This window comes from Corylus avellana, chromosome 10 (genome assembly GCF_965113065.1).
Source record: "Corylus avellana chromosome 10, dhCorAvel1.hap1.2, whole genome shotgun sequence".
Taxonomy (NCBI): Eukaryota; Viridiplantae; Streptophyta; class Magnoliopsida; order Fagales; family Betulaceae; genus Corylus; species Corylus avellana.
In genome coordinates this window covers 6,055,048-6,081,794 of record NC_142499.1, presented here as the reverse complement: position 1 = coordinate 6,081,794, position 26,747 = coordinate 6,055,048, and the positions used below count along the sequence as shown (strand labels likewise).

Genomic DNA, 26,747 nt, shown 5'->3' with positions numbered 1-26,747 from the left:
TATATATGATTTCCCTTAAAAAATAATATAAAGTAAAGTAACAAATTCTTATTCTTATTATTATTTAATTACTTTTATTTTATGGATACAAAAATAACAAAAATTTTCACTCAATATTAATACAATCAAATAAATCATTTCAATCTTCCCTTAATCTAAAAAATAAAATTAAAACAAACTAAATTCGTTCCCATATGTGTAATTTAAAATGAAAAGCATAAAAGAAAAAAAGAAAAAGAAAAAGCTGAACAAAAAATTTCACGAAACAAAATGGAAACATATTCATCTCTACCTAATCTCTAGTTTAAAACGGTGTTTGGTACAAAATTTTTTTTCAATAAACAAACTAAAGATAATCAATTCACAATCGCTAAAAATTTATACATAAAAGTACAAAGATACATTCATCTCGAATATCTCATACCTTAAATCATAGTATGGAGTCACATATATTTCTATAATTCGGAGTCACATATATTTCCATGAAACTGATCAAATAAACTTTGTGCAACCATCAACTTCTATAAGAAAGAGTTTTGAAATGTTGTTGCCGTAGAAGGAGAAAAGTGAGTTTATTTATATTATATAAATAAAACTCATAATTCTGAACATTCATTTATTCAAAAAAGCAAATGAAAAAACTATAAAACATTCAAATGAAGAATATCTTAATACCCACACACAAAAAAAAAAAAAAAAAATCTCAAGAAACAAACTAAAGATCATCAATTCACAATTGCTAAAAATTTATACATAAAAGTACAAAGATACATTCATCTCGAATATCTCAAACCTTAAATCATAGTTCGAAGTCGCATATATTTCCATGAAACTAATCAAATAAACTTTGTGCAACCGTCAACTTCTATAGGAAAGTGTTTTGAAACGTTGTTGCCGTAGAAGGAGAGGGTGAGTTTAAAGTGAGAGAGACCGACGTGATTTAGAGTGAGAGAGATAAATGTAAGTTAATAAAATGAAAGGTCAAAAGAAATTAATTAAGGAAAAAAAAAAAAAAAAAACCTGAACGAAAAATTTCACAAAACAAAACAAAAACATATTCATCTCTACCTAATCTCTAATTTAAAACGGTGTTTGGTACCCAAAAAAAAAAAAAAAAAAAAAATTCTCAAGAAACAAACTAAAGATCATCAATTCACAATTGCTAAAAATTTATATAAAAAAGTACAAAGATACATTCATCTCTAATATCACATACCTCAAATCGTAGTTCGGAGTCACATATATTTCCATAAAACTGGTCAAATAAACTTTCTGCAACCGTTAACTTCTATAAGAAAGAGTTTTGAAATGTTGTTGCCGTAGAAGAAGAGGGTGAATTTAGAGTGAGAGAGACCGACGTGATTTAGGGTGAGAGAGATAAACATGAGTTAATAAAAAGAATGGTCAAAAGGAATTAATTAAGAAAAAATCATACACTTAATTCATTAAAAAAAATAGAAAATATTTGCACGGTTCAATTATTAAAAATTATGAGTAAAAAAAATTTTAATTTTTTTTTTTTAAAAAAAAAACATGGGCACATGAGTTAATAAAAAGAAAAATCAAAAGGAATTAATTAAGGAAAAATCGTACACTTAATTCATTAAAAAAAAATAGAAAAAGGAAAAACCCTTTCAATATTTGCACGGTTCAATTATTAAAAATTATGAGTAAAAAAATTTAAAATTTAAACAAAATATTGTTGGTGTGAAATAAAAAAGGTTAATTTCATTTATATTATTTGTTTCCTTATTTGATTCGGATATTAATAATACTTAATTTATTGAATAATTTATGTATGGAAAATTCTTAAAATATAATCAACACAATTAATTATATTCTAATTAATGACCGGAGGTAAAAATAAAAAAGGGTTCAGATATTAAAAACATGGACACGTGTCACAATTCTAAGCATTCTCAAATATTAAAAAATATGGACACGTGTCTCTATTCTAAGCACTTTCTACGTCAAAACTCGGCATATATATATATATATATATATATATATATATATATATATATATATCTGAAACATCTTAAAAAGTGCCTTAAAATTGCGACATGTGACGTGAACCCATATTTTCTAGTGGGTGAACTGGTCCTTTAATATATATTAATACGTTTACTTAAAAACCCATATATAGAATTAAGAGTTATATTTATTAATTCTTTACTTAAAAAATCATAAATAGAATCCCATATATAGAAAAAAAAACCAATATATAGAATTTAAAAAAATGAAAAACCGTAAAAAGTCGTAGTATGTAGTATATACATACATAGAAAAAACCATATAAATAATCGGAAACCTTTAATATATTAATATGTTTAGTAAAAACCCATACACTTATACGTATTAATACATTACCTAAAAAGCGATAAATAGAATCCTATATATATATAGTGAATCACCTTGCTTTATTTATTTATTTTTTATTTTGTGATTTTATGGAGGTTGAATTTGATATTGATTCAATTTAGGGTTTCTATCCCACCAATAATATCAAATATTATTGCTAATTTTATATTTATGCTTTGGTTAACGATATTTAAGTTTTCCTCTTTTAAAACACCGAAACGAGAATTAAGCATTGAACTTGAGGTGTAAGGCTTTATTTAATTGCATTAAATGTACAGATTTTTTTTTATTTTTTTTTAAACCTGTAATGAAAAATACAATAATAATACTTTTAAATTTTAAAATTAAATTATAATGAAAAATTCCGCGGATTATGGGCCAGTTGGAATAATTTACAAGTCCAACTTAGAAATCAAATTTTGGCACAAAGGGATTGGGCATTGAAAAAAGCACCAAAAGAGATTTCAAATCTGCTCCATTAATTTAGGACATTCATCAAGCGTCTTGTAGCCTGACATTCCATTTCAAGCAAAAGAGCTCCTGATTATACTTCTGGAAGTGGCACTCCGGTTGGCAGGCAAGATTCTCCAATCACCCAATCAATAAATCTGCAGTCAAAAGTTCAGCTGTCTCAAATTTTAACCACAGAGACATTCACTACCGAATGGAATAGGTGCTTTAAACTGTAGTTGTTTTACGGTCTACATCTAATTTTACTTTTTCTCTCTCATAAAAGAAAAAAAAAATGCAATTAAATTTGAAAATACCTTTTTTTTTTTTTTAACAGCATCTAATCCAAATCTCATTCACTAATGGATTGTCAGAATTTGGAACTCATAAATGGCTAACAAGATAGGGAAAAATAATATGCCAGAAGTACCAATAACAGAAAAGAGCAAAAGCCCGGCAACCACAAAATCATGAAGACGTTTCAATTTGAAAAGCCAATGGCCATCCATAAGTTATCAGAGAAATAATAAGATAGAAGGAAGCAGAAGAAAAGAAGAAATAAGCATATCTGTTGACATACAAGGAAGATCTCAAGCACCTCCTTTTCATCTATTTGATTGGTCAAAACTTAAACCAAATACCACAAGATAAATGGCAAATTCAAGTAGCCTCCATAGAATATTTCCACGGGGAGAAAATATAACGAAACACACACCATAGTTATGAACATATCATGAAATGTCAAACTTAATAATACAGCTCTTTCCTCAGGACATATTAAGGATGTGTGTGTGTACAGGGGTGGATCAACACACGCTTGGGAGGAGTAGCTCATATATATACATGCATATATAATTTTGTCAAAATGAACATAGATTACAAATTTAGGGTCATGTAGAAAGACAATGCACCTAATCCTCTTGCTCCCAGCCTCCTAATCTATTTCCTGGGTCATAATTTGTGAACAGACGAAACTCATTTCCAAGTTTGCTAGAGTGCCGAGGCCGAAAACCACATGGACGCAAGCCCATAAGCTCAGCAGCTGTGTCTTTCTGCACCTCACCTGCAAGTCATCAGTGCTACAAACTATTAAATTTACCCTAGAACATAATCAATGCCCTGAGATGATGATAAAGATTGTTCTACATTTATTTTCTATTTCACGAATCTCATTCGTGAAACAGTAGAATGTCTACCTGTAAGTAGAAGCAAGTAAGATTCTTGCGGCCGTGAAAGAAAAGAAATTGCTTCACTGACTTTCTCCAAGCACTCCTTACTCTGTCATTATTAATGTCATTTCAATCAGCTCATCAATTTGTTCATCACAGTAAAAAATCATAACTTTCACAACTAAATAATATGAAAAGCTATATTGCCACATATGGTGCCCCATTTATGCATATCTACCAAGGAGATGTGACAAAAAGGTTGAACCCACATAAGAACTTTTATTCCTTTGCATGGTATGTGACTCAACCACCAGGCAAGATCTTATTAGGCATAATATTTTCTACAAGCTATTTTTAAACCTTGAAATTCCTCTATACAGAACACTCAACAGATGTCCATAACATAAATCAGCGAACTTCCAGTTATACCAATCTTATGAATCATATGGGAAGGATTACACATTGACTTGATTTTACGGAGTTGATGTTTCAAAATGGTTGGAAGAAAACTAAGCAAAACAGATTCTCTAGACTTTTTCTATACAACTTCACCGATAAAAGGATACAAAACAGTTTAAAAAGACATTCTCAGAAAATAATTGAAAAGATCATACAATAATGTCCCTCATAGTGAGTGCAAGTGCATTTGGTCCCATAATTTCGGATGCTAAACGGGTGTTTTTGAACAAAATCATGAAAAGTGCCCTGTCTGAGAGTCCATTTGAAAAATCCCATTTTCATTAACTCCGTTTCAAAATTACTATTTTTTCAAACCGTACTTTTTGAATCCGCTAAACCAAAGGGACACAAAAGCATAGAGTTTTTGTTCGAAAGACAATAAATAAATAGAAGATATAATGAGAGGAAAAATACTGAAATAGTAAAGTGAAAGAAGAACTTGCTTTGAATTACTTCCAGGTAAAGGATGGATACTTGATAGGAATCCACAAAGGAAGAACAAGTCCAAAGAGGCAGAAGGGCTAGTTATTAACTATTCCAAACTCTTTTTTTTTTTGGTAAATTCCAAACCATACGCATATAAGCTTACCAGATAAGGAGGATCTGCAACTACAATGCGGTAAGCATGCTTCAGTTCCGATGGCAACTCTTCTGGTCGGTTGTAATCATAAAAAGTGAATTCACTTCCGTGTCGCTCAAAACGTTTGTCATACTCAAGAAGTTGCACATCGATATTATGATTAAGTTTCTGAAATCAGATAAAGGGGGAAAATGTAAGCCAACATTCCTATATCACTGTGCAATCTCAATAGATTGTTAAGGATATTCAACACTTTTAGCACTTTTCAAAGATATTAAGCACTAAAATCGAATACCTTGAGATAGGCGTAGAGGGTGGGGCAAGCGATGCAAGCGACGCGGGAATTGGAGAGCTGGCAGAGAGTGAGGACCTCTTGAGCCACAGTCTCGGCAGTCTCCCGGTTGTACCAGAACTGGCTCAGCCTCCAGTCCTCGGTCACCAAAGCCACCTCCTCCTCCTGCTCCTCTCCATTCTCTACGTTGTCAGGGTCAGGTTCAACACCCAGAGACTGGTTCTGCTGGGCTAGGAACTCCTTGAGGGCTGACAAGGTTTTGGAGCTCAGCATCGGAGGGTCGTCGTCGTCCGAGGAGACGACGTCCTTTTGAGGGTTGGGATGGTCTCGGAGCTCCTCCATTTTCCTGTGCTCTTGCGGCAGTGCAGCTAAGCTGAGGGGGAATGGGACAAGAGTGATTTCACACGAAGTTTGTAGTAACACAACCAAACGTCGTCGTTTTGCTCCCTAAATTCTATAAAGCCAATCCTACATTTATCAAATACATTTATTATTGCTTTCAAGTATACTTGCCTAATACCCACTTCTAAATTTCAAACAACACCTACTTTAAATCTCAGTGATCCAGAAGTGGTTATAAAAACGGTGATGTCTTTCTTTTCTATAATAAGCAATTTCATTGAGAAAACAGGTGCTATATCCGACCCCAGAAGTACACATGCCTGATCTCTATTTATTCTACATTCATGAGAGTTTTCCTTAAGCTACATATCAAGCTACTTTAGCACATTATATACTTAAACCTACTTCCATTGCAGAGACACAGTTAAAGGGAGTGTAAAAAATCGTCATTACACACTTCCACACAAGCAAAATCAAACATTACCAAACAACATTTTTATGCACTTCCATGTCCAAGCTGCTCAGAACCCAGCTAAATATAGTCTGATAAGTGATACCTACACGACTGTATCATTGGAGAAAGGCCTACTCACCCTATGCTTAAAAAAAATTGTATCGAAGAACCTTTATTACCCGAAGCAACAACCTAACATAAATACTCCTAACTATAATTTAAAATGTTAACTAACAACCTAAAAAAACAAGAAAGTAAAATAGGGTTTCCAAATCGAATACACAATTCGTTCTAGATTCAGAAATTCCAAACCTGACTCAAGAAACAGACACAAATCGAGAGAGAGAGAGAGAGAGAGAGAATCCCTCCTCTTTAAGATTACAAAGTAAAGAACCAACCAAAAACTGTTTCTTAACAATTCCTACTTCTTTGTTTCCAAACATGAGAAAGTCAGCCCAACTAAGTCCAACTTAGCAGTTTACTCAGTTTAAGTATAGATTTGTTTGATTTACTCTACCAAAAATATTCAGAAGCAAATTCACAATCTCGATTAATTTCCCACATTTTCTCAGCAACCAAACGGAACTTAAATTAAAGTTAGGGTTCCCTAGGCATCAAGAACAATGTGTCATTAGGAACCGAAAAGGAAGGTTTGGATCGGAGCTTACCTCTGTCACAATGTTGGGTCTGCGAAATTTTTGCCTGGAACTATGATGGATTGCATAGTATTCCCTTGACCTTGAGCACTCAGCCAATCAGCGTATGCTCTCGAATTCTCGAAGGTCCAAAACTGAAACCGGGCTCGGGCTAAACGTTCGGGTGGGTAAAACGCGAACTTATTGATTTGTGCCCACGATATGGATCTATTGGGCTCGTGTGCTGTCACAGACAGCTACAGAACTAATAGTGAGGTCACTGAGGTGAGGGGTTCGGATCTTGCTTCACTGCGGATTTGGTGGTTATTTGGAATAAAATTATGTTGTATAATGTATAGCTTATATGTTAATAAAAAAATAAAGTGCAATATATTAGCACTGGTAAATTGGTAATGCATTTTTTTTTTTTTTTGTGTGTGTTATATGAATCTATATTCTTTCTCGACTAAATATGCATCCAAACCATATCAATTTTATACTTTTGAAACGTTTATTTACAGGTTTTTTGTTGATGTTAAAATTAAAAGATCTTTTCCGGTCATTTTCACATCTATTTAAAAAAAAATCAATAATTGGATATGTAGGACCTACACCTTTACTCGTGTGAATCCTATAAATTTAATGGTTGATTTTTTTAAAAGTTCGATAAAAAAAGGACTTAAGAAGAACGTTTAAAGAGAAAAATAAAATGCATAAGATATTCCTTAAAATAATTCAACAACGGTTCGACAAGCCGAGCTCATAGTCTTCTTTTGATGCTTGTTGCACTTATCCTGTTTAGAATGAGACAAGAGTGATTTTGCACAAGGTTTGTAGTAAAACAACCAAGCGTCGTCGTTTTGCTCCCTAAATTCTATAAAGCCATTTTTACATTTATCAAATACTTGTAGTGGCGACCACTAAGGTTCCTAAGGCGATAATTTCGCCTCATACATATTTCCTTGGTAACGACTTCGACAAAAGACATTACCCTGAAGGTTCTTACGACGATAGAGTAGTTTGTTAAGGCGAAGTTTCTAAAAAGCATTTACTCATATCTTCGAACAAGAAAGATTTTGTGCTCAAGTTGAATGTTTGATCATCTATCTTCATGATGCGACAATGAGAACTTATATTCAGATTGACACTTACAAAATGGTTTAAGATAAACAAGATTATAAGTAAAGAGAAATTGAAATTTGAACAATAAAAGATTAATTTCTAGGCTCCAAAGAGTCGAGAGAACTCAAATTTAAAATTTCATATGTTAGAAAAGAAAATGTTGCCTTCCATAGCTCAAAAGAGACTATTTATAATATCTTTTTACTAATCCTAGAATCCTAGTCATTGATTTCTACTAGGGGTATCACAACTTTTACTATAACTCCCTTACAAACTGGCGTAACAATTCTCGTAATACTTACCACGCTAGCCACTCAAATGTGGACAGTCACATGGTACTTACTACGTTTACAAACTGGAGTGGTAGTCCATTTCCATGTGACATTTACCACACTAGCCACATGGAGTCCACGTGACATTCATTTCCTTAAAATGTGAATTGTTACGTAAATTTGAAAAGGTTTGTATTAAAGCTTTAATACCCTATTTTTTTAAACATAATGATATAAAGCATAACATAACAATAAAAACTGGTCCTGAGATAGCGAATGGACTGAGGGACCTTCATTGCTTTGGCTTAGATTCTCCTGCATCACTTTGCCTACATGTTTCCAAAACTAGAACGCATCTGCATCCAAAAGTTTCAGTAGTTTTCTGAGTTTGCATCGGACTTGTTGCTGCTACTTGGTTTATAATTGCCACTGTCCTCCTTGAGCTCAGAAAATCCAATTGTTTCCCCATTTCCAATTGAAGCATCCCCTCCCATCTCATCATTGAGAGCAGACAAGCTTGATTCACTACCTTTAATATAATTCATCAGTCTCTCATAAATATCTACAGAGACAATGTTCTTATCCCTGAGTAATCTAATGAGTTCCTCTGCCGCCTCCACATCTCCTTTGGTTTTCAAGTACTCCAGACAGGCAGCAAAACTTTCTTTGCTTGGCTTCCACCAAGGCCCACAGACCAAAATTGCTTTCTTCATCGCTTCGACTCCCTTTTCAGTTTGATTTATCTGCAGGTACCCTGTTGCCAAAAAATAGTACATCCTTGCATTAGGCTTCCCTCCTTTCACCATTACGCGGTTTAAAAGGGTTTCAGCCTTCTCCATAAGACCTTTTCTGCTAAAAGCACTCATCAAGTAGGTTGGAACCCGAATATCATAGCTTAACTCTCTGGATTCCCACTCATCAAATATCTTCTCAGCACTATCAATGTCATCAAACTTCAACGCTGAGGATATGACACTCATATAGCCCGTACTGTATATCTTCTTCTCCTTCTTCTTGTATAACTCCCAGAGTCTGAACACTTCATCTTTCTTCCCTATTGCTGCGTATTGTGTGAGAAGGAAATTAAATGCAGTACATCTTCTTTTGGAAATTACCAATCCCTCTGATTTCTTGAGCATTTCCAAAGCCTTTTCCACAAACCCAGTTTTTGTGTACGCATTTGCGGCAACAGCATAACTGGTCCAATCTAAACAAGCACTGGGATTGGATTCCATCCTTCTTAGAATCTTGTCAATTCCCTCCACATCAGAAGCAGCTGCATATGCACTGAGCCTGATGCCAAATGTAAATCTGTCAAAATTGAAGCCCTTTTCTTCCATTTCATGCAACAGAGTGTCAAGCTTCTCATGATTTCCAGTCTTATGATAGAGATTAAGCAAAACATTGTAAGCCACTACGGTCTTATCCAATCCCAAATCTCTCATCTTCTGCATAACAGCCTCTGCTTTCTCCACATTTTTTACATGGGCATAGCAGTTGAGAAGAGCACTATAAACCTCAAGAACTTTTAATTTTACTGGAATATTATTGAAAAAATTCTCAGCTTGTTCTATCCCATGAACTTTTGCAATCAAGTCTAGTCGGATGGCAACCTCACGGACCGAAAGGTCAAAGTACCTTTTGTCAGTCATCCACATAGATACCTGGGCATAAAAATAAAATGACAATCAGGACTTTTTTTATATATGGACTTTTTTTAAAATATATATATATATAAAAAATAAGATGACCATTTTCACAATACTGCATAGTTACTTTTCGGATCCTTCATGTTATGAGCTCTCTTCTCTCTAGTCCTTATCATTCATTTCAAAAGTATAAACATATAAGAAATGGCAAATTTTAATATTCTAAGAAAAATGCTAAACAAACTCCCTCTTTTATACTCTCAAGTGCTTACTCCCTAACGTGGTAGTCGCCACGTTAGCTTTCCATTACAAAGTTTTTTAATCACGTATGCTTACTCTCTTTCTGCAATTGTCATGTTAGAAAGTGAAGCACTTGAGAGTGTAAAAGCGCTCATATTCTAACACTCTCATTCACGGATCAAGTTTCAAAATCAAAACAACTGTTCTAATACCACATTAAATCACTACTTATCCTAAACGATTTAAACAACAAAGAGATGATGATTTTAATATTTTGTTCATGCTAACCAGGGAATCGTGGAATTTCTGTTACTTGTACATCAGTGCCAGGGGTAACTAAAAGGCAATGCTGGTTCACTAATCACAATGTGCCTACTTAGAAATGTGGGCATTCCATAACCACACAGAGTTGTTGATGCAAGTAATCATGATCAATTCTCAAACAACCTTAGAGAAATAAATCAAAGCATTTCTGACTAACAAACGAAGTCTATGTATCAATCCGTACACAACGCAGTAAAGGGTAATCATTTCGACCAATTTGATTGATTTTTATTAACATATGAAATTAGGGATACCTCAAGGGCGTGAACATATCGTTTGTAATATCTGAGCTCCTTGATAATGGCGATGAGGGGTTCTCTGCTGACGGTTTGGCCTTCTGCGATCCACTGGTCGAGTATCGGCACAATCGTGACCCTGGGATTTCCTACGGGCGAAATCCGACGGTAGAGATCGGTCAGCGAGGGATTCAAGGGTTTTCTCCTTAGCGTTGGCGCGGTTGAGGTCGAGTAGAGCGAAACGTTTGGTCGGTTTCGGAGACCCAAACGAGTGCCCAAATCCAGCACTGTGGTGATTCGAGGAAGCTTCACGTAGGAGAACAGCAATGAAAGCATCTCAGTGTGTTGTGTGTGTCAGTGTGTGAGAGAGACAGAGAGGGGGTTTCTGTTTTTTGTAATAGAGAGAGAAGGGTTTAAGGCAGAGGCAAGAAGACATTTTAATTTTAATTTTTTTTTTTAACAAGTTATTCATTTATAAGCCTATAACAATTAAATTGAACAAAATGCTTCTACAATGTTAAAGATACAATTTAAAATCTTTAAAACCCAAATATTATCTCTCGGGCTATTAGCATATTATAATTTATAAAATAATATCTATAAAATGTCACAGTTTTAATCAGATCTACAGCACATTGCCATTTCATTGATTTTATGGCTTTTTTATCTCCACTACTAGCACATATTTTTTATAGTGTATACTACCCCAAAATAATAAAAGATGTAGATCCAGTTAAAAAAAAAAAAAAAAAAAAGACGAGAAAAAAAAGGAAGAAACGTGAAATGGGATGATAGTGTGTTAAACTTTTAAACTAAAAAAAAGATTCAAATTAAAAGGGATGGTTGAATCTGTGTTCAAAATTTAAAATTTGAAATTGGTGTCGGTTGACTGTTCAACCGACACCAATTTTAGTGTTTGTTTTTGCTCAACTGACACTAAATTAAAAATGGTGTCGGTTAAACAGTAAACCGACACCTTTATTAGTGTCGGTTTACAGTTCAACCAATACAATTTTTAATTTAGTGTCGGTTGAATAGTAAACCGACACTATTATTAGTGTCAGTTTACTATTCAACCGACACCATTTTTAATTTGGTGTCGGTTGAACAAAAACCGACATGTTATAGTGTTGGTTTCTTAAACCGACACAATCCAAACCGTCACTAAAACCAATTTTTTTTTGTAATGTGTGCTATACATTTTTTCTCTTTTTTTAAAAGAAAAAAAAAATTCTTACCTTTTAAAATTATTATTGAATTTGTGGAGTTTATATGGATCCCATGCATAAACTCATAGATCCAATAATGATTTTGAAAATGAGAGGACGAAATGAATCATTTTCCAAATAATAAATACATAAGAGTAATTATGAATTGGACATAAATTTCCTCTAAACCAGTATGAAAAAATATTTTCCAACCCATTTAAAATTGTGACATGTACAACATTTTTTAACTTTTTGCTACAATTTCTTTTTATCTCATTTGGATAATAACAAATTCAAAACAGATAAAATTCACTAGCTTATCTCTTCTCAAAGTCTGAAGCCCTCATTCCCCAAACCTATTTTCTTCCCAACCACTTGGCTTCCTAAACGGAAGGTGTATCTTCTAGCGTTTTAGAAAAGAAAGGGAATGTAATCTTGCATTAGGAGACAAAAACAAATGCTTGAAGCTTCGATGGTTAAGAAAAGACGAAATGTGTTTTCTTAAATCCCTCTTTTTGAGTGGATATATCTAATGAGCAACAAATTGCTGGGGTAATATGAGTTTTTTGGTCGGTTAATACATTTGCCTTCTAACATATTTTAGATAATCAATATTAATTAATCACTACTAAATGCTTATTCTTTTGTTTTCTAATGGAGTTTTTGCATACCTTCTCTCTAGAAAATGTTTTCCACCTCCTTGTAAGGTTTCTCCATCTCCTCCGTGAGGGTTTTTCACTTCCTCGTGAGTCGTGAGAGTCTCTGGGGAGGAGAAATAGATCTTTGTCCTCTCCTCCTCCCCTCTTTCTTATTTTCTTCCTTCGTTTTCTATCAAGTTCTTGTTCTTCGCTGTTTTTTTAGTCTTTCTCGACCAGACCAAAAGCTCTAACTGTTTCCATTTCCTTCGCTCAACCTCTGTCACTCCGTCACTGCCAAACATGCTCATTGTCACGCCGCTCGTCCACTTCCCAGAAAAGTTGGTGATTTTAGATCGAGTTTTTTAAAAACTAGATCTACTCTATTCCACTAGCTTCTTTTGCCCACACACCTATCCACTGTGCTCACCATCATCCCAGCTCCTTGTCACCAACCTCCTCACACCATTCCATCAACAACGCGCCGACGCGTGGATTCCACGTGCCATCCAGTGAATTCGGTCTTCCGTGCCCGGATTGTTGTTGCTTCTTGCTGGTTGTTTTGCTGTGTTTTGTTTATTTCTTTTGTTTTTCTACTATTATTTGTATTTCTGTTATTTTTTGTTGTGTGTTATTGTCTCCTTGTACTGTATTGATTAGATCCAGGTGCAAAAACTTTTGTAACCGGATTTGTGTTAACACCTCTCCCTTCTACAATCCCTAATTCAGACTTTGATAGTACATCTTTGGCTTCATCCTCCTTCCGTTAGATGTTGCTAGTTTCAAGCCCCCAAGTTGGGGCTCATATATGTTCTCCTTAATTTGTACCCCTTTTGATTTTGTAACCATTTTGTGTGACCCCTTAAAAGGACCCAGCCACTCATTTAACCCATTTCCTACCCTTTGTAATTATTTCTACATAATTTTAGTTTGTAGAAAACTAAGGAGCCCCCCATTTTTGTTTTTAGGATCGCCCATTCTTTCTTTCGGATCAAGAATGGAAAGGGTCCTTCCCAACCCTTTTCCTTATTCAATTAAAATATATATATATATATATGAAGAAGAAGAAGTTAGTTATATGGTTTGAGGCGTGTATTTTTAAATCTTTCTTATTATTATTATTAAGAAAAAAAAAATCTCAATGGTCCAATAAATGTCAAGTGCCTTAAAAAAGACCGTCCCACATTCAGATAAAATTTCATAAAGAAATAATATTTCAAATTTCAAGGGTTGTTTCAAATCATATAGCCGTTGGACCATCCACGTTCAAAATCTCCAAAACACTTTCCCAGATTGCACCAAGAAATAAGAAACCGTTCTCTCGCGTATATAAATTCACTCTATATTTATGAATCCTCCAACGCTCTTTCATTCTCTGCTTCTCCAAAGCTCTAAGATCAGAAAATCAGAAACAAACCTCGACTGTCTCTTTCTCTCTCTCTCTCTCTCTCTTCAAGAACAATACCTCCAAAGACAGAACATTTCTGAAAATGTAAGATGTTGGAAATATATAACAAAATATAGAAAACATAAAACATATTGCTGGCATAACTGTGTCTCAAGTCTCCCACTTACCTGTCCCTTCTCAGAGGGTATATGGCGTATTCTATGTGATAAGAGCAACCTGCAACAAATTCTAGTCCCCAAACTCTTCCCTTATATCCAAAATCCAAACACCATAATGTTCAATCCGGTGCATGAAATGACAACACCATAATCCAAAGCCAATATCATGCCAGAAGAGAACTTAATTCAATGGCTTTAATGGGGTCTTTGCAAACTACAAAAGTACTTATAACTCAATGATAAAAAGAAGTACCAAACACAGAAGAATAACATATAACCTAACCCATTGAAAATACACAACAGTAGCACAAACATCAAACTCCGATGGCCAAAAAGTAGAGAGCATAAACAAGAGTTAACATAGAAAATACATAAACAAGTCAATGCAGCTATATCATCAATGCTTTCAAAAAAGCAAACCCAACAAAGACAAACAATATAAAACTTGATTGGCTATATAGGATAATTACCATCATAATAATACATAACACTTTTCTTTTATGTTCAATATGTAAAGATTGAAAGTTATATATAGAATAAATCTGTTAAAAGGCCTCCATGGGATAAAAATAACATAAACAAAAATTTTAACATCTAATAAATTATAATTGATAACATAACATCGCATCAACAATTTAGCAAGGCCCATAATTACAAGTTCCAAAACAAAAGGAGAAGAAAGTATAATCAGAAGAATCTTAATCCTTCACTAGATATCAATATTGTACATTTAAAACAATAGTATGACTAAATCACAACTCTCTGCTAATGTCTATTCCCCACCATCATTGTCTGATTAACATAAAGAAGCATTGAATCTTCAACATCAAAGTAGTCAAAAGATCTATGCATTATAGCATATACAACAACAGACAACAATATTAGTGCATTACATCATCACAGAAAGACAGCACCACACAAATCACAGCAGCTTCAGGGAGTTCTATTGGCATTGATCCTATTTGCACCAATATCAACTGTAGTTGATGAACATTCAGAATCTTGAGACATGGCAAAGATAGTTGTAGAGAGATAACTCCATGGTTGGCAAAGAGCACTATAAATCATTCACAAATAAACAAAAATTAAGTAATGGACAAAATCATCACAACATGAGATTATCTCAAGTTCTTCACTATTAGCATCTTAGAGATCCTGCAAGAGGATAATAAATAGTACAATTTGCTTGAAAAACAAAATGTGAAAAGAGAAGAGTAAAAATATTCTTATAATATGTCATATTGACAAATGCAATGGGCAAAAGGCAAATAGCAAGTAGTATTTTGAGCACAGCCCATTTTTAGAAAGAGAAAATGACTTAATTGGACTCCTCTTAAAGGAAACAGCAAACTTATTTTAGCACTAGTACTAAATGAAAAAATTGCAGCCAAAAACAGAATCATGATGATAGAAAGCATAATTTCCCACCGTCCTCTCTCACCCTAATATTTAACCACATATCCATCATCTCTCATATGTTAATCATAACTAAGTTTGACAAGAATTTCAAATGAAAATAAGCTATAATAAAATATGTGATCAAGTGATGGCACAGCCCTCCAGCATCCTTAAGTCTGACCATGGTGCAAATGCAGAAGCACAGTTGCCAAAGGTATAAGTCATGCTTCTCATGGAAAGCAAATCAACATTACAATGAATTTATTAAAACATTTGTATAGCTAATTGGATTCAAATATTTTATTGAAACACATTAATGTTACAAAATGATCATCTTCTTCCACTTGACAAACTATTAATTCAAACCATCATGGCAAATAATGACTTATACCACTTATCAAAAAATAATGAGTTGCCAAGGGTATAAGTCATGCTTCTCACATAAAGGAACTCAACAATACAATGAATTTATTAAAACATTTGTATAGCTAATTGGTTAGAATATTTTATTGAAACACATTACCCTTACAAAACGATCATCATCTTCCACTTGACAATTCAAACCATCATGGCAAATAATGACAATATAAAGAAAGGAAGGCTATTCCTTGGTTTGTGCTCCATTCTCAAGTTTCACGTTACAATTCACTAATGTTCTTCAAATTAGTTTCCCTCATACTAAGGTCACATTTTGCCCCACACTTACAATTCACCAATGTTCTTAAAACAATCAAGTTTCAGTGGCGGAGCATCTGGAGGTGCTGGGAGGCACCAACCAGTGGAATGTGAGCTTTTCTAGAGAAGCGCATGATTGGGAGGTGGAGGTGTTGGCTTCTTTTTTCCAGGTGTTACATGCTGCTCAAGTGAGGCGAGGGTGTGAAGATAGGTTGTGGTGGAATTCTTCCAAAAGAGGCCGATTCAAGGTCAAGCTCCTGTACGCCGCCTTGGCGAGTCCTGTTGGGGGAGGATTTCCGTGGAAGAGTGTGTGGCGTACCCAAGCTCCTCTGAGGGCGAGTTTTTTTGTGTGGTCGGCGGCTTTGGGAAAAATTTTGACCCTGGACAATCTTAGAAAGCGACGGGTGATAGTGACAAATAGGTGTTGTATGTGCAAGAAGTCCGAGGAGACGGTGGATCATCTTCTCCTTCATTGCGAGGTAGCTTATACTTTGTGGAGCACCTTTTTCGGTCGGTTTGGGTTGTCTTGGGTGATGCCGAAGAGGGTTTCGGATTTACTCGCTTGTTGGTGGTCCTCGGGGAGGAGGGAGAGTGCCGCGGTGTGGAAAATGGTGCCTACGTGCTTTTTTTGGTGTCTATGGAGGGAAAAGAATAATAGGTGCTTTGAGGATATGGAGGGGACTTGGGAAGACATTTTAGCCTCTTGCTTTCAAACTTTGTATCGTTGGACCGTTGCGCATGTCTCTCCTGTTTCGATTAGTTATGATGATTTTCTTCTTCGTTTTTCTCCTTCTAGTTAGGTGATCCTATTGTATACTCCCAGTGTACCTTGGGGCGCATTTACGCTTTTTAATAAAACTTCTTATTACTTATCAAAAAAAAATGTTACAAATCGAGTTAATTTCCCCCGTAGGAGATTACTTGCATTAAAGCAATAGTTCTAAAATTGTATCATATGTGACTTCTTTGGAAATTTCACCCCATGTTCAGATGAAGTTAAAATATTAGTGATGATGTTTACATATTTAGGAGATCGTAGACAAAAAAAAAAGTTCACCCAATCAATTATCTTCATTCAAAGAAACAAAAATCAAGGAACAGAGAAAATTGGAGAGAGCGAGTGGAAGGGAGAGAACCGAAGAGAGTGAGAGAAAAAATTGAAAAGAGAGGGATTCATACCTTGAAGCAAGCCCACACATTTTTCTTCTCTTGCTAGCTCTTATTCTCAGTTTTCCACAACCTCACGAGCCTCTCTTTTTTTTGTCCCAATTTTTTCTCCCCCTCACGTTCTACTCTTTGTTTTTGAAATGCGAAAAGGGGGTGAATGAAAAAGAAATCCCAAAACAACGCTACTTCACTAGAGAGAGAAAAGGCAAGAAATTTAAGGACTGGCGGGTCCTGGAGCATTGGCAGAGGAACGGGGGTTATTGTTCGGTGGAGGAACCGGGGCGGTGGCATTCGGCTGAGGAGAGGGCAATGGTGTTCCATTCTCTTGAATGGGTAATGGAGATTTTGTTGATGAGTCGATTTGTTGAAGAAAATGGCTAAAGATCTAGTGTTTTCGTCTTTCTCAGTTTTGGTGTTATACATTGACGTGTCAATCTCTTTGTGTTAGGCCCCTGTAGAAGTTATTCTCGTCCACTTAATCAACGACTTATTTAAAAGTATCCCACTCAAACTCAAAGACCAACTTGAGAAGATAGCTCCTCAACATATGATGTTCTGAGATAAGGATATGCAACAGATGAAGTCTAAAGATAAGGAGATGCAATAGATGACGTCTATTTCAATCGATAGGGATGAGTTTGACTATATTTGTCTTAGGATTTTTCAATTTTCAATTTTGATCATGAACATGTACAAATACACTTGAATTTTTTTCTATAAATGAAATTCAGACAGTAGTTGTTTTGGCATCGATAACCAAAACACTTTTTTAAAGTTTTGCTGAAAAGAGATAGGGGAATTATTGGATGAAACCAAAGGTAGGGAATTTCAGATTCTGGTGATCTCTTGTTTACCACTCGTGTCGAAGATAAAACCAGCTAGTATGAAGAAGTGGGTCCCAGAGAATAAGCAGTTCATTGAACTACTCAAAGCTCATGAGGCCCTGTTTGGTGAATCAATTGCAATGAACCAAGGGAAAAGAGATTTTGCGAAAGATGAATGAAAGAACACAAAATGGCATAAACAAGACCAACACTCATAAGGCGTTGGATTGTTTTCACCGCATGGACTATTCCTACCAAGGCTGACACCCTCCAGCCCAACTAACTGCAATGGTTGACCACATCAATGTAACTTAAGGTGATGATACATGGTATGCTAACAGTGGTGCCAACCAACTTACCACAGCAAACCTAGAGCAACTCTCCCTTCAGCAACCTTACACAGGAATAATGATGTTGCTGTGGGTAACGGGACAAGTTTGAGCATACAAAACACTGGTTCACTTACTATCACTTCACCTCATTCTAACCTTCATCTAAAACGTGTTTTACATTATCCTCAAGCTCTTGCTAATTTGTTATCTATCAATCAGTTGGCATTCAAGATTGAGTCATCCATCTCATCCTATTGTGTGTCATTTGCTCAATAACCATTCTCTTCCTATTATTGGGTCACTACATAAAGAGGAAGTATGTGAGCCATGCCAACTTGGCAAGAGCAAGCAACTTCCGTTTCATGCATCTCCTAGAGTGTCTTTTAATCCTCTTAAGCTTATCCACACTGATGTGTGCTCTTGTTTTACAAGTCATTAAGTGGGTCTCGATATTATGTTGTGTTCATTGATGATTTCTCTCATTTTTCATCGTTATATCCTCTACAAAATAAATCTGATGTTTATGTTTGCTTTGTCAAATTTAAAACTTTAGTTGAAAATCAATTTTCTTGTCGAATTAAAAACCTCCAATCTGATAGAGGAGAATTAGTTTAAAACTTTTTTGAAAACAAATGGGATCGATCCTATGGAATAATTATTTCATTCCAGGGGCCTATTTTGTGAACCAAACATGCCATTCATCTTCAAGCTTATTGTGATTCAGTCTAGGCGAGAATCCAGATGACAAACACTCATCAACAGGCTATGGAATTTTTCTGGGATCTTGCTTTATATTGTGGTGTGGTAAGAAGAGGCCTATCACCGCTCATTCTAGCATGAGGGCTAAATACCGAGCCATGTCTTTGGCTACTGCAGAACTATATTGGCTTCAAATGCTTCTCCACAATTTACAACTTCCTCTTCAAGCTCCTCCTACACTATGGTGCGACAATATTGGAGCTTTAGCCATGGCTTCTAATCCTATCTTTCATGCTAGAACTAAACACATTGAAGTTGATTTCTACTCTCTTCGTGAGATAGAATGTACAACACAGTCCACTTATTCAACAACTCATTAAAAGTATCCCACTCAAACTCAAACACCAACTCTTGAAGATAGCTCCTCACAGGTGATGTTCTGAAATAAGGATATGCAGACGATGAAATCTGTTTCAATCAATAGGATGGGTTTGATTATATGTGTGAAGGTAGCATTTTTCAATTTTTGATTTTGATGATGAACATGTACACATACACTTCAATTGTTTCCATAAATGAAATCCACACAGTAGCTGTTTTGGTTATCGGAACCAAAAGACTTTTTAAAGTTTTACAGAAGAGAGATATGAGAATTTATGGATGGCACCAAAAGTAGGGAATTTCAGAGCCAAAGATAGGGAATTTCAGATTCTGGTAATCTCTTTGTTTACCACAAGATAAATCCGGCTAGTATGGAGAAGCAGGTGCCATAGAAGAAGTGGTTAACCGAATTACTCAAAGCTCATGAGGCCCAGTCTGGTGAATCAATTGCCATGAATAAGGGAAAGGGGATTTCGTGAAGGATAAAACTGAAAGAACATAAAATAGCATAAACAAAACGTTGAATACCACACAATAGCACAACCTAATCGAATATATTGCAATCACGTTAGCCCATTGAGACTAAATTAAACAAAATCACTGCATAAAAATATTAGCCTTTTGCATTAGTTAATACGATCTCAAGGTTAAAATCAACTAGAATATTACCGAACAAAAAAATTTATAGAGGTAAGAAAAACGAAAAGCGGCACCAAGGAAAGAGTGCAAATCTATTTTACCTGCCCGAGGAACACCTACTGCCCCGTATAAGGATTAACGCCACCATATTGCACGACACCATGCTGGCCTCTCCCGGAACCACCTTGAGTCTGCGGGTTGGGGTACCCAACCTGCATTCCTCCTTGATTCCCATACCCTCCAATCAGTCCCGGGCTTATATTCGACTGGTTCGAATACGCACCCTGTGTCCCATGCCCCGCTGCGGGCACACCTGGGTTCGCGGCCGCAGCCGATGCCAGCGTCCCCAACAGATTAGTCAGGCCCAACCCGGCACCCTGACTTGCAAACAACGCCGCTATTGCCTGCCCAAGCGCAGGATTCAACGCCTGAGCCGCCGCAGCCCCCTGATTTAACCCAATCCCCGCTCCGGTGGGGGGAGCCATCAAGTGACCCGGTGCAGCCGCTGCGGCTCCACCAACAAGAGCGGGGTTCTCATTCCTCTGGAATTGGGCGTTGTGAGGGTTCTGGTGAGGCTGATACTGAAGCTGATGATGCTGATACTGAAGCTGATTAGGGTGAGACTTTTTCGGCTTCGGACCATCAATAGCCTTCTGGCAGTGCAATGTATGTCCCTCGAAATTCTTGTGCGGCTCTTCCAGAGCCCTCTTGGCGCTTTCAACCGTCTTGTACGTGAACAAACAAAACCCCTTGGGCTTCCCGGTCATCTTATCGAGCCCCAATGGCCCTTCCTCAATTTCTCCGTACTTGGAGAAGAACATAAGCAGCTTCTGAGGATCCAACTCAGCCCCAACATTGCTCACGTATATCTTCCTCTGCGCATATTCCGAAAGGTGCGGCGTGGAGGCCGCCGCGGTGGCATTTGGCTGTGCGACCGGAAACATTGAGGCCAGCTGGCACGCAGTCATCCGGTTGCCGATCTTCTTCTGGGGCTGCTTGAGGGCCTTCCGGGCCCCGCCGCGGGTCTTGAAGAGGATGAAACCGTAGCCCTTGGATTTGCCAGAGACCTTGTCGCACACGGCCTTGCAATCCTCGATCTCGCCGTACTGCTTGAACGCGTTGGAGAGTGTCTCCGTGTTCGTGTCCCACCCGAGTCCGTGGACGAAGATCTTTCGGTGTGCCGGGTCCTCGTCCGCAACCTTTTGGATCCGATCCGCCACGTCCGGATGCTTACGCACTGCTTCGCAGAGAAGGTTTATAATCTGCTCCTTGCTGAACGGTTCAAGAACCTTCTGTATGGGTTCATCGTCATCATCCTCACTGTCTCGATCTGCGGCTGACGTGGAGGTGTTCGCCGTCTGATTATCGGCATTCTTGGGTTTATAGAGATCTTCGTCTTCTTCGTCTTCATCCTCTTCTTCGTCTTCCCCTTCTTCTTCTTCCTCTTCTTCTTCTTCTTCTTCTTCTTCTTCTTCGTATTCGTATTCGTACTCGTATTCGTATTCGTCGTCTTGGTCTACCTCAACTTTGATGTGGGTACGATCCTCTTCTTTCTGCTTTCGTTGCTGCTGTTGCTTCTTCGGGGGTTCGGTTGCCAGGGCGGATTTGGAGTCGAGCTTTCGCTTCCTCGCCATTGCTGGGGCTGATAGAGTGACAACTGAGCCTCAGAGAGAAAGAGGTATTGTTTGGGACTAGGGTTTGGGTTTCAGGGTCCGGTGTCTGTCCCGACCCTGAAAAAATAAATTAGAGTTTTTTTTTAAAAAAAAACGGTTCTTATTTTGAATTTATATCTAAATAGTTAGAAATTATTTTATTTTTTGAAAAAATCATATTTAGTCCTTAAGTTTTCATCTGATTTGAATATAGTTATTGGGTTTTCAATTTTCAGAATAATTCTTAGGTTTCGGCCAAGTTTGAAATAAGTCACTCTTATCACTTTTTCGTCAAAATTAATCGTTTGTCAATTTTGCACTTTGCACTTTAGGTTTTCAAATTTTGTATTTCTCTAAATTCTACTGTTAGATCAATTGTTTTTGTGAGCCTTTTGTTTTGTTTTGTTTTCTTTCTATGAATGACTTAACACTTATTGACGTGGAATTGCATTCATGACAAAGTGATAAAGAGATCTATTTTAAACTTAGACAAAACTAAGGTTTGTGTTCTCAAAATTTAGAATTCGTAGCTAAATTCAAATTAGATGAAAACTTAAGAGCTAAATATGATTTTTTTTTCCTAAATTTTTTACGCCACCTTAACTAGTTTTTTTGTTTTTTTTTCCTTTTTGGTACTGAGCTTTGTTTTGGAGAACTGCTGCACACAAAAGTAGTTTTTTTACTTCTTTATTCTAATTTTATTCCACATTTTTAAAATGTAACATTTTCAAGCCGACAGTAATTATGAAAAAATTCATAAGTGATTGGACAACCAAATCTTATTTTGACAATGAGTCCCTAATAAACTCTCACTCAACTATGGTTTAAGGATACAATGGAGCATCACAAGTTCACTACTGTTCGCCCAGAGGCTTGCTGCCGGTCGGAATCGCCGCTATGGCGCTATGCACATACTCTCACGCGCTTTATTTAGGGTTTCAAAACAAAATAAAAATCTAGCAGTCACTTTTTACTTCATTAGTTAGGGCAAGATCCTCTTTATTTTTCTGGTTTCTTATTTATATTATAAAACAAGATTCTCAAACATTATCAACCAAAAATATTTAGAGCATGGAAAGAGGCAATATAATCGCCGCAATTTAGGATATTGCTTCAACATGGCCCAAGCCATGGTTAGCCAAATTCTCAAAACATTTACCACAAGCACCAAGTATACACCCACAACATAAAGACGCAAAAGAACAGGACATCTCCTTCGGAACAAGGTCGTCAATCACATTGACACCAGTCCATAAAAGACCATGAAAAATAATGCAAGGCCACGTCCAAGGGTTCGCTAAACTGAAGAGAAATTTGCTCACAGAATATTGAAAGAGTAAAAAAAATCTCGCTTAGAAGCTTTCTCCATATTCAAAAATATAGATATAAACTCCAAACAAAAAAAAGTACATTCCCATCACTCAAAAAAACCACCAACTAATAACATGTTCACGAGCAACAGTCTAGAGAAAATTGAACTACAAAGAAAGAAGCAAACAAAACATTGGGTCTTCCAATTCTGATCCCTCAACGGTTTGCCTTAGCAACTCTCTCAATCTCATCCTTCTTCTTGATGGCATAGCTGGACAAGCAAAGGACATATTCAGTAAGTAAATAACACAAAAAGGTCAAACATGAATAATCAGCAAGAGTATGAAAAGAGATGCATAATAGAGAAACAGTCCTAAATAACTAATCCCAAGTAGCAGGAGAACTAGCCCTGTTTACCTGTTGGAGGAACCCTTAGCAGCATTAATAAGTTCATCTGCCAAGCATTCTGCAATTGTCTTAATGTTTCGGAATGCAGATTCGCGAGCACCAGTTGTAAGGAGATAGATGGCCTGATTCACCCGACGCAATGGGGAAATATCAACAGCCTGACGCCTAACAACTCCAGCAGAGCCAATACGGGTTGCATCTTCCCGAGGTCCACTGCAGTAGAACAGATATTCAAAAGAATATGTTATGAGAAAATTAAATTTAGAACTTTTGAAGCACTAAATAGTCACCAGCAATGACCCTACCCAATTCCCTCAAAAGCCACAAACATATTAAACGGCAACCCCCCCTTACATATTATGAACTCCCCACGCCACTTTAATTACTAATATTTTCCATTTGTAAGTGCACAAATGAAGTTAGCAACTATAGCAGATTTAGCCAGACATAGCCAGACGTAGATGAACCACCTGATTTTACTTTCAACAGGGAACAAATTACACTCCATCAGCATACCTGTTGACCACGGCATCAACAATAACTTGGATGGGATTCAGATCGGTCAGCAAATGAATAATTTCCATTGCATGTTTAACAATCCTCACGGCCATGAGTTTCTTTCCGTTGTTCCTACCGTGCATCATTAGTGAGTTTGTAAGCCTCTCCACTATTGGACACTGAGCCTTGCGGAATCGCTTGACTGAGTATCTCCCAGCAGTGTGAGGAACATAGGTAGCGTGCTTGGCTGGTACCACTCCGACGTAATCAGCCAGTGAAATGTCACTGACCTATAACAAAAAATAAATTAATAAATAAATGCACCACAATGGTAGTTGTGATGATAACTTCTATAAACAAATCCAAGCAATGAGTAATGCACAATAAACTAAGACTTAAGGGATGGCAATACAAATATTAGTTCATATCTTGGTGATCAGATGATAAAACATATGGTCTTAAAATAAAGGAATACAATACGCCTACAGGTGCAAAGTATTCAAGCGGACTTGGCTGCCAAAAAGGCAAGTAAAAACATGAAACTGTCATAAACAATTTGTTAAAATAAATACAAGCATCAACAAGATAAACATTCTAGACAACAACCACCAAAATAACAAAAGATTAGTCAGAATACATAAACATGACCTTTTAAGCACATAGCAAGTGGTGATGCCAGACGGAAAAGAAAGGAACTAACAAATTCGGCATAGAGAATGATCAGTTTCCATCTAAATTAAATATGGGTCATCAGTCGTTTACAGAGAAAAAAATTTACTGCAAACACGCAGATATCACAATGATAATCCAGAAAATATAGAAGCAACAAGACCATCTCCAAGCATGAAAATATAAGATAAAGTAGAGCAACAAGGATAAATGAAACCCCCTTCCAATTAAATGCCGAGATCCTAGTTTAATAATCTCCATTGGAAGAAGTAAAATTACACTACATAGATTCTCAACTTTTACTGGAAAAAGCTAGAGAAAATCCACGGTAAATCCAACAAGCAAACACCCAGTATCCTATACAATAGGAACGCTATAATGAATACATATCAAACAGTGTCGAGCACAAGGTGTATTAACATTTACAATCTTAGAAAAGAGAGCAGAAAGTCGATCTTCAGAAACATATTCTTGCATTCCCGCTAAACCCAGGGCAATAAACCACCAATGCTCGACAGAAAACACCGAGCCGTGGAAAATTCTTATAGATTCATAATTAACCCCCTAAAAAAATAATTCATATCTTAAACCAATGATATATTGCACCTGTGCTTCAATAACAATGAAGCTCGAACCAAAAATTGCACTCTACCAAGTAATCAACAACGAGATTATGTAAACCAAAAGACAGCGAAAAACGAATCGAACGGATTCAAACAAAAACATTACATAAAATAACCTAGTTGCACTAAAAATAAAAGGATACCTGCACGTCGTCGAAGCTCCATCGGTTGAAGAGCTTGACATCGTGGTGGGGCTGGGTTGGTTCCGGTGTAATCACATCCGCCATGGCTACGCTCCGAGAGAGAGAGAGTGACAGCGGCTAACCTCTCTATCCTCGCGGAGACAATGAGAAATGAGAGAACCCTAAGTGTTGGAATTTATATGGGACCGGTAGGGTTTGCTATTATTCTGGTGCGGAAAGGACCAGCTTACGGCAAGGATGGATTTGGCCTTCTTTTTTTCTTTTTTTTTTTAATTATTATTATTATTATTTTTTTATCATGTTCAATTTGGTGAAATTAATTATACGAATAAACTTTTCGGGAGAAATGCATTTTATTACTTCAAATTTAATTTTAAATTTTCAAAATTACTTAGAAAAAAAAATTGAAAATTGAAAATTTTAAATTTATCACTTCCAAGTAAAAAATGAAAATATAACATTTCTCATATATAATGGACAAAGTTTTCCTCCAAATTGAGTTGAAGGAATTTCCTCCAACATAGTTTATAAAAATGACATGTGCCCTTTGAACATATGAGATGCACATGTTTTTTTTAATAGCAGTGACAAAATTGAAATAAATTTTATTAAAAACTTATGTGCATCTCACATGTTATTAAAAAAATGGACACATGTCACTTTTATAAACTAAATTGAAAGAAAACTTTGGCATATATATATATATATATATATATATATATATATTGAACCACCCCAATGCAATGGGTGATTGAGCCACCCTTTTTGCCAAACATTTTTATTTTCTAATTTTTTATTGTTATATATAGTTACATTATAATTGATGCTGATGTTGCACATCAACGAATTATGTTAACTATTATAACTGTAATGACGAATTTATTTATTATTCTTACCTTATAAAGTGATTAATTACTTTTAGATCCCATGAGCTTTTTGTCAAAATTTCAAATCATATGGACAAAAAGTGCATTTATTTCAACATAATTTTATGGAAAAACTTCACTTTGGCTCCCTCAACTTTCACTCAATTTTACAAATCCCCCCTGAATTTTCAAATCTTTCACTTTGGACCTTTGAACTTTGAATTGCTCTCAATTATGACCATTTCCGTCAATTTTAGCCATTAAAATTACAAAAAAAGACCAAAATATAATTGATTTTAATTTTTTTTTTAAATTAAAAAAAAAAACGTTTTGGAAGTTAAAATTTTATACAAAAGTCAGGGGTATAAATGTTATTAGTGCGAATTGAAGTAGGTAGAATTGAATAGTTATTTATATTCCTTAGTTTGGTGATAATATATGTATTCTTATAAAAATAAAAAATAAAAA

The 26,747-nt window shown here is 36.0% G+C and overlaps 4 protein-coding genes across 5 annotated transcripts; all 4 read right to left on the bottom strand.

The window, feature by feature from the left end:
* Positions 1 to 3,394: 3,394 nt before the first annotated feature.
* LOC132191429 (nucleic acid binding / methyltransferase) lies at positions 3,395 to 6,846 on the bottom strand. Of its 2 annotated transcripts, none has more exons than XM_059606443.2 (5): positions 6,776 to 6,846; positions 5,315 to 5,779; positions 5,029 to 5,187; positions 4,008 to 4,089; positions 3,395 to 3,874 (listed from the first exon to the last, which is right to left on the bottom strand). In XM_059606443.2, exons 2-5 carry the CDS (start codon positions 5,651 to 5,653, stop codon positions 3,723 to 3,725), a joined length of 732 nt encoding a protein of 243 aa, XP_059462426.2. In that variant the 5' UTR covers positions 5,654 to 5,779; positions 6,776 to 6,846; the 3' UTR covers positions 3,395 to 3,722. The 2 variants fall into 2 exon arrangements, with proteins under 2 accessions (XP_059462426.2, XP_059462425.2); XM_059606442.2 differs by having other exon boundaries at positions 5,315 to 5,684; positions 6,776 to 6,844.
* A 1,137-nt stretch (positions 6,847 to 7,983) lies between these two features.
* LOC132191902 (pentatricopeptide repeat-containing protein At2g20710, mitochondrial) lies at positions 7,984 to 10,982 on the bottom strand. The gene is made up of 2 exons (XM_059607029.2): positions 10,604 to 10,982; positions 7,984 to 9,800 (listed from the first exon to the last, which is right to left on the bottom strand). Exons 1-2 carry the CDS (start codon positions 10,919 to 10,921, stop codon positions 8,508 to 8,510), a joined length of 1,611 nt encoding a protein of 536 aa, XP_059463012.1. The 5' UTR covers positions 10,922 to 10,982; the 3' UTR covers positions 7,984 to 8,507.
* Positions 10,983 to 14,678: 3,696 nt separating this feature from the next.
* On the bottom strand, positions 14,679 to 21,852 carry LOC132191809 (UBP1-associated protein 2A). Its single transcript, XM_059606913.2, has 2 exons — positions 20,211 to 21,852; positions 14,679 to 15,051 (listed from the first exon to the last, which is right to left on the bottom strand). The coding sequence occupies exon 1, from the start codon at positions 21,741 to 21,743 to the stop codon at positions 20,226 to 20,228; it is 1,518 nt and encodes a 505-aa protein (XP_059462896.2). The 5' UTR covers positions 21,744 to 21,852; the 3' UTR covers positions 14,679 to 15,051; positions 20,211 to 20,225.
* Positions 21,853 to 23,098: 1,246 nt separating this feature from the next.
* RPS5A (ribosomal protein 5A) lies at positions 23,099 to 25,580 on the bottom strand. The gene is made up of 4 exons (XM_059607012.2): positions 25,414 to 25,580; positions 23,997 to 24,268; positions 23,490 to 23,693; positions 23,099 to 23,343 (listed from the first exon to the last, which is right to left on the bottom strand). Exons 1-4 carry the CDS (start codon positions 25,495 to 25,497, stop codon positions 23,289 to 23,291), a joined length of 615 nt encoding a protein of 204 aa, XP_059462995.1. The 5' UTR covers positions 25,498 to 25,580; the 3' UTR covers positions 23,099 to 23,288.
* Positions 25,581 to 26,747: the final 1,167 nt, after the last annotated feature.

Bases quoted from the DNA above. Each gene is read 5' to 3' on its own strand.
- LOC132191429 (XM_059606443.2), bottom strand. From the start codon at position 5,653: ATGGAGGAGCTCCGAGACCATCCCAACCCTCAAAAGGACGTCGTCTCC. The intron at 5,188-5,314 runs GTATTCGATTTT...ATCTGATTTCAG, and splicing joins CCCTCTACGCCTATCTCAAG to AAACTTAATCATAATATCGA. The intron at 4,090-5,028 runs GTAAGCTTATAT...TAATAATGACAG, and splicing joins TTGCAGATCCTCCTTATCTG to AGTAAGGAGTGCTTGGAGAA.
- RPS5A (XM_059607012.2), bottom strand. From the start codon at position 25,497: ATGGCGGATGTGATTACACCGGAACCAACCCAGCCCCACCACGATGTC. The intron at 23,694-23,996 runs GTATGCTGATGG...GTTCTACTGCAG, and splicing joins GTTGATGCCGTGGTCAACAG to TGGACCTCGGGAAGATGCAA. The intron at 23,344-23,489 runs GTAAACAGGGCT...TTGCTTGTCCAG, and splicing joins GCTAAGGGTTCCTCCAACAG to CTATGCCATCAAGAAGAAGG.
- LOC132191902 (XM_059607029.2), bottom strand. From the start codon at position 10,921: ATGCTTTCATTGCTGTTCTCCTACGTGAAGCTTCCTCGAATCACCACA. The intron at 9,801-10,603 runs GTATCCCTAATT...TTTTATGCCCAG, and splicing joins GATATGTTCACGCCCTTGAG to GTATCTATGTGGATGACTGA.
- LOC132191809 (XM_059606913.2), bottom strand. From the start codon at position 21,743: ATGGCGAGGAAGCGAAAGCTCGACTCCAAATCCGCCCTGGCAACCGAA.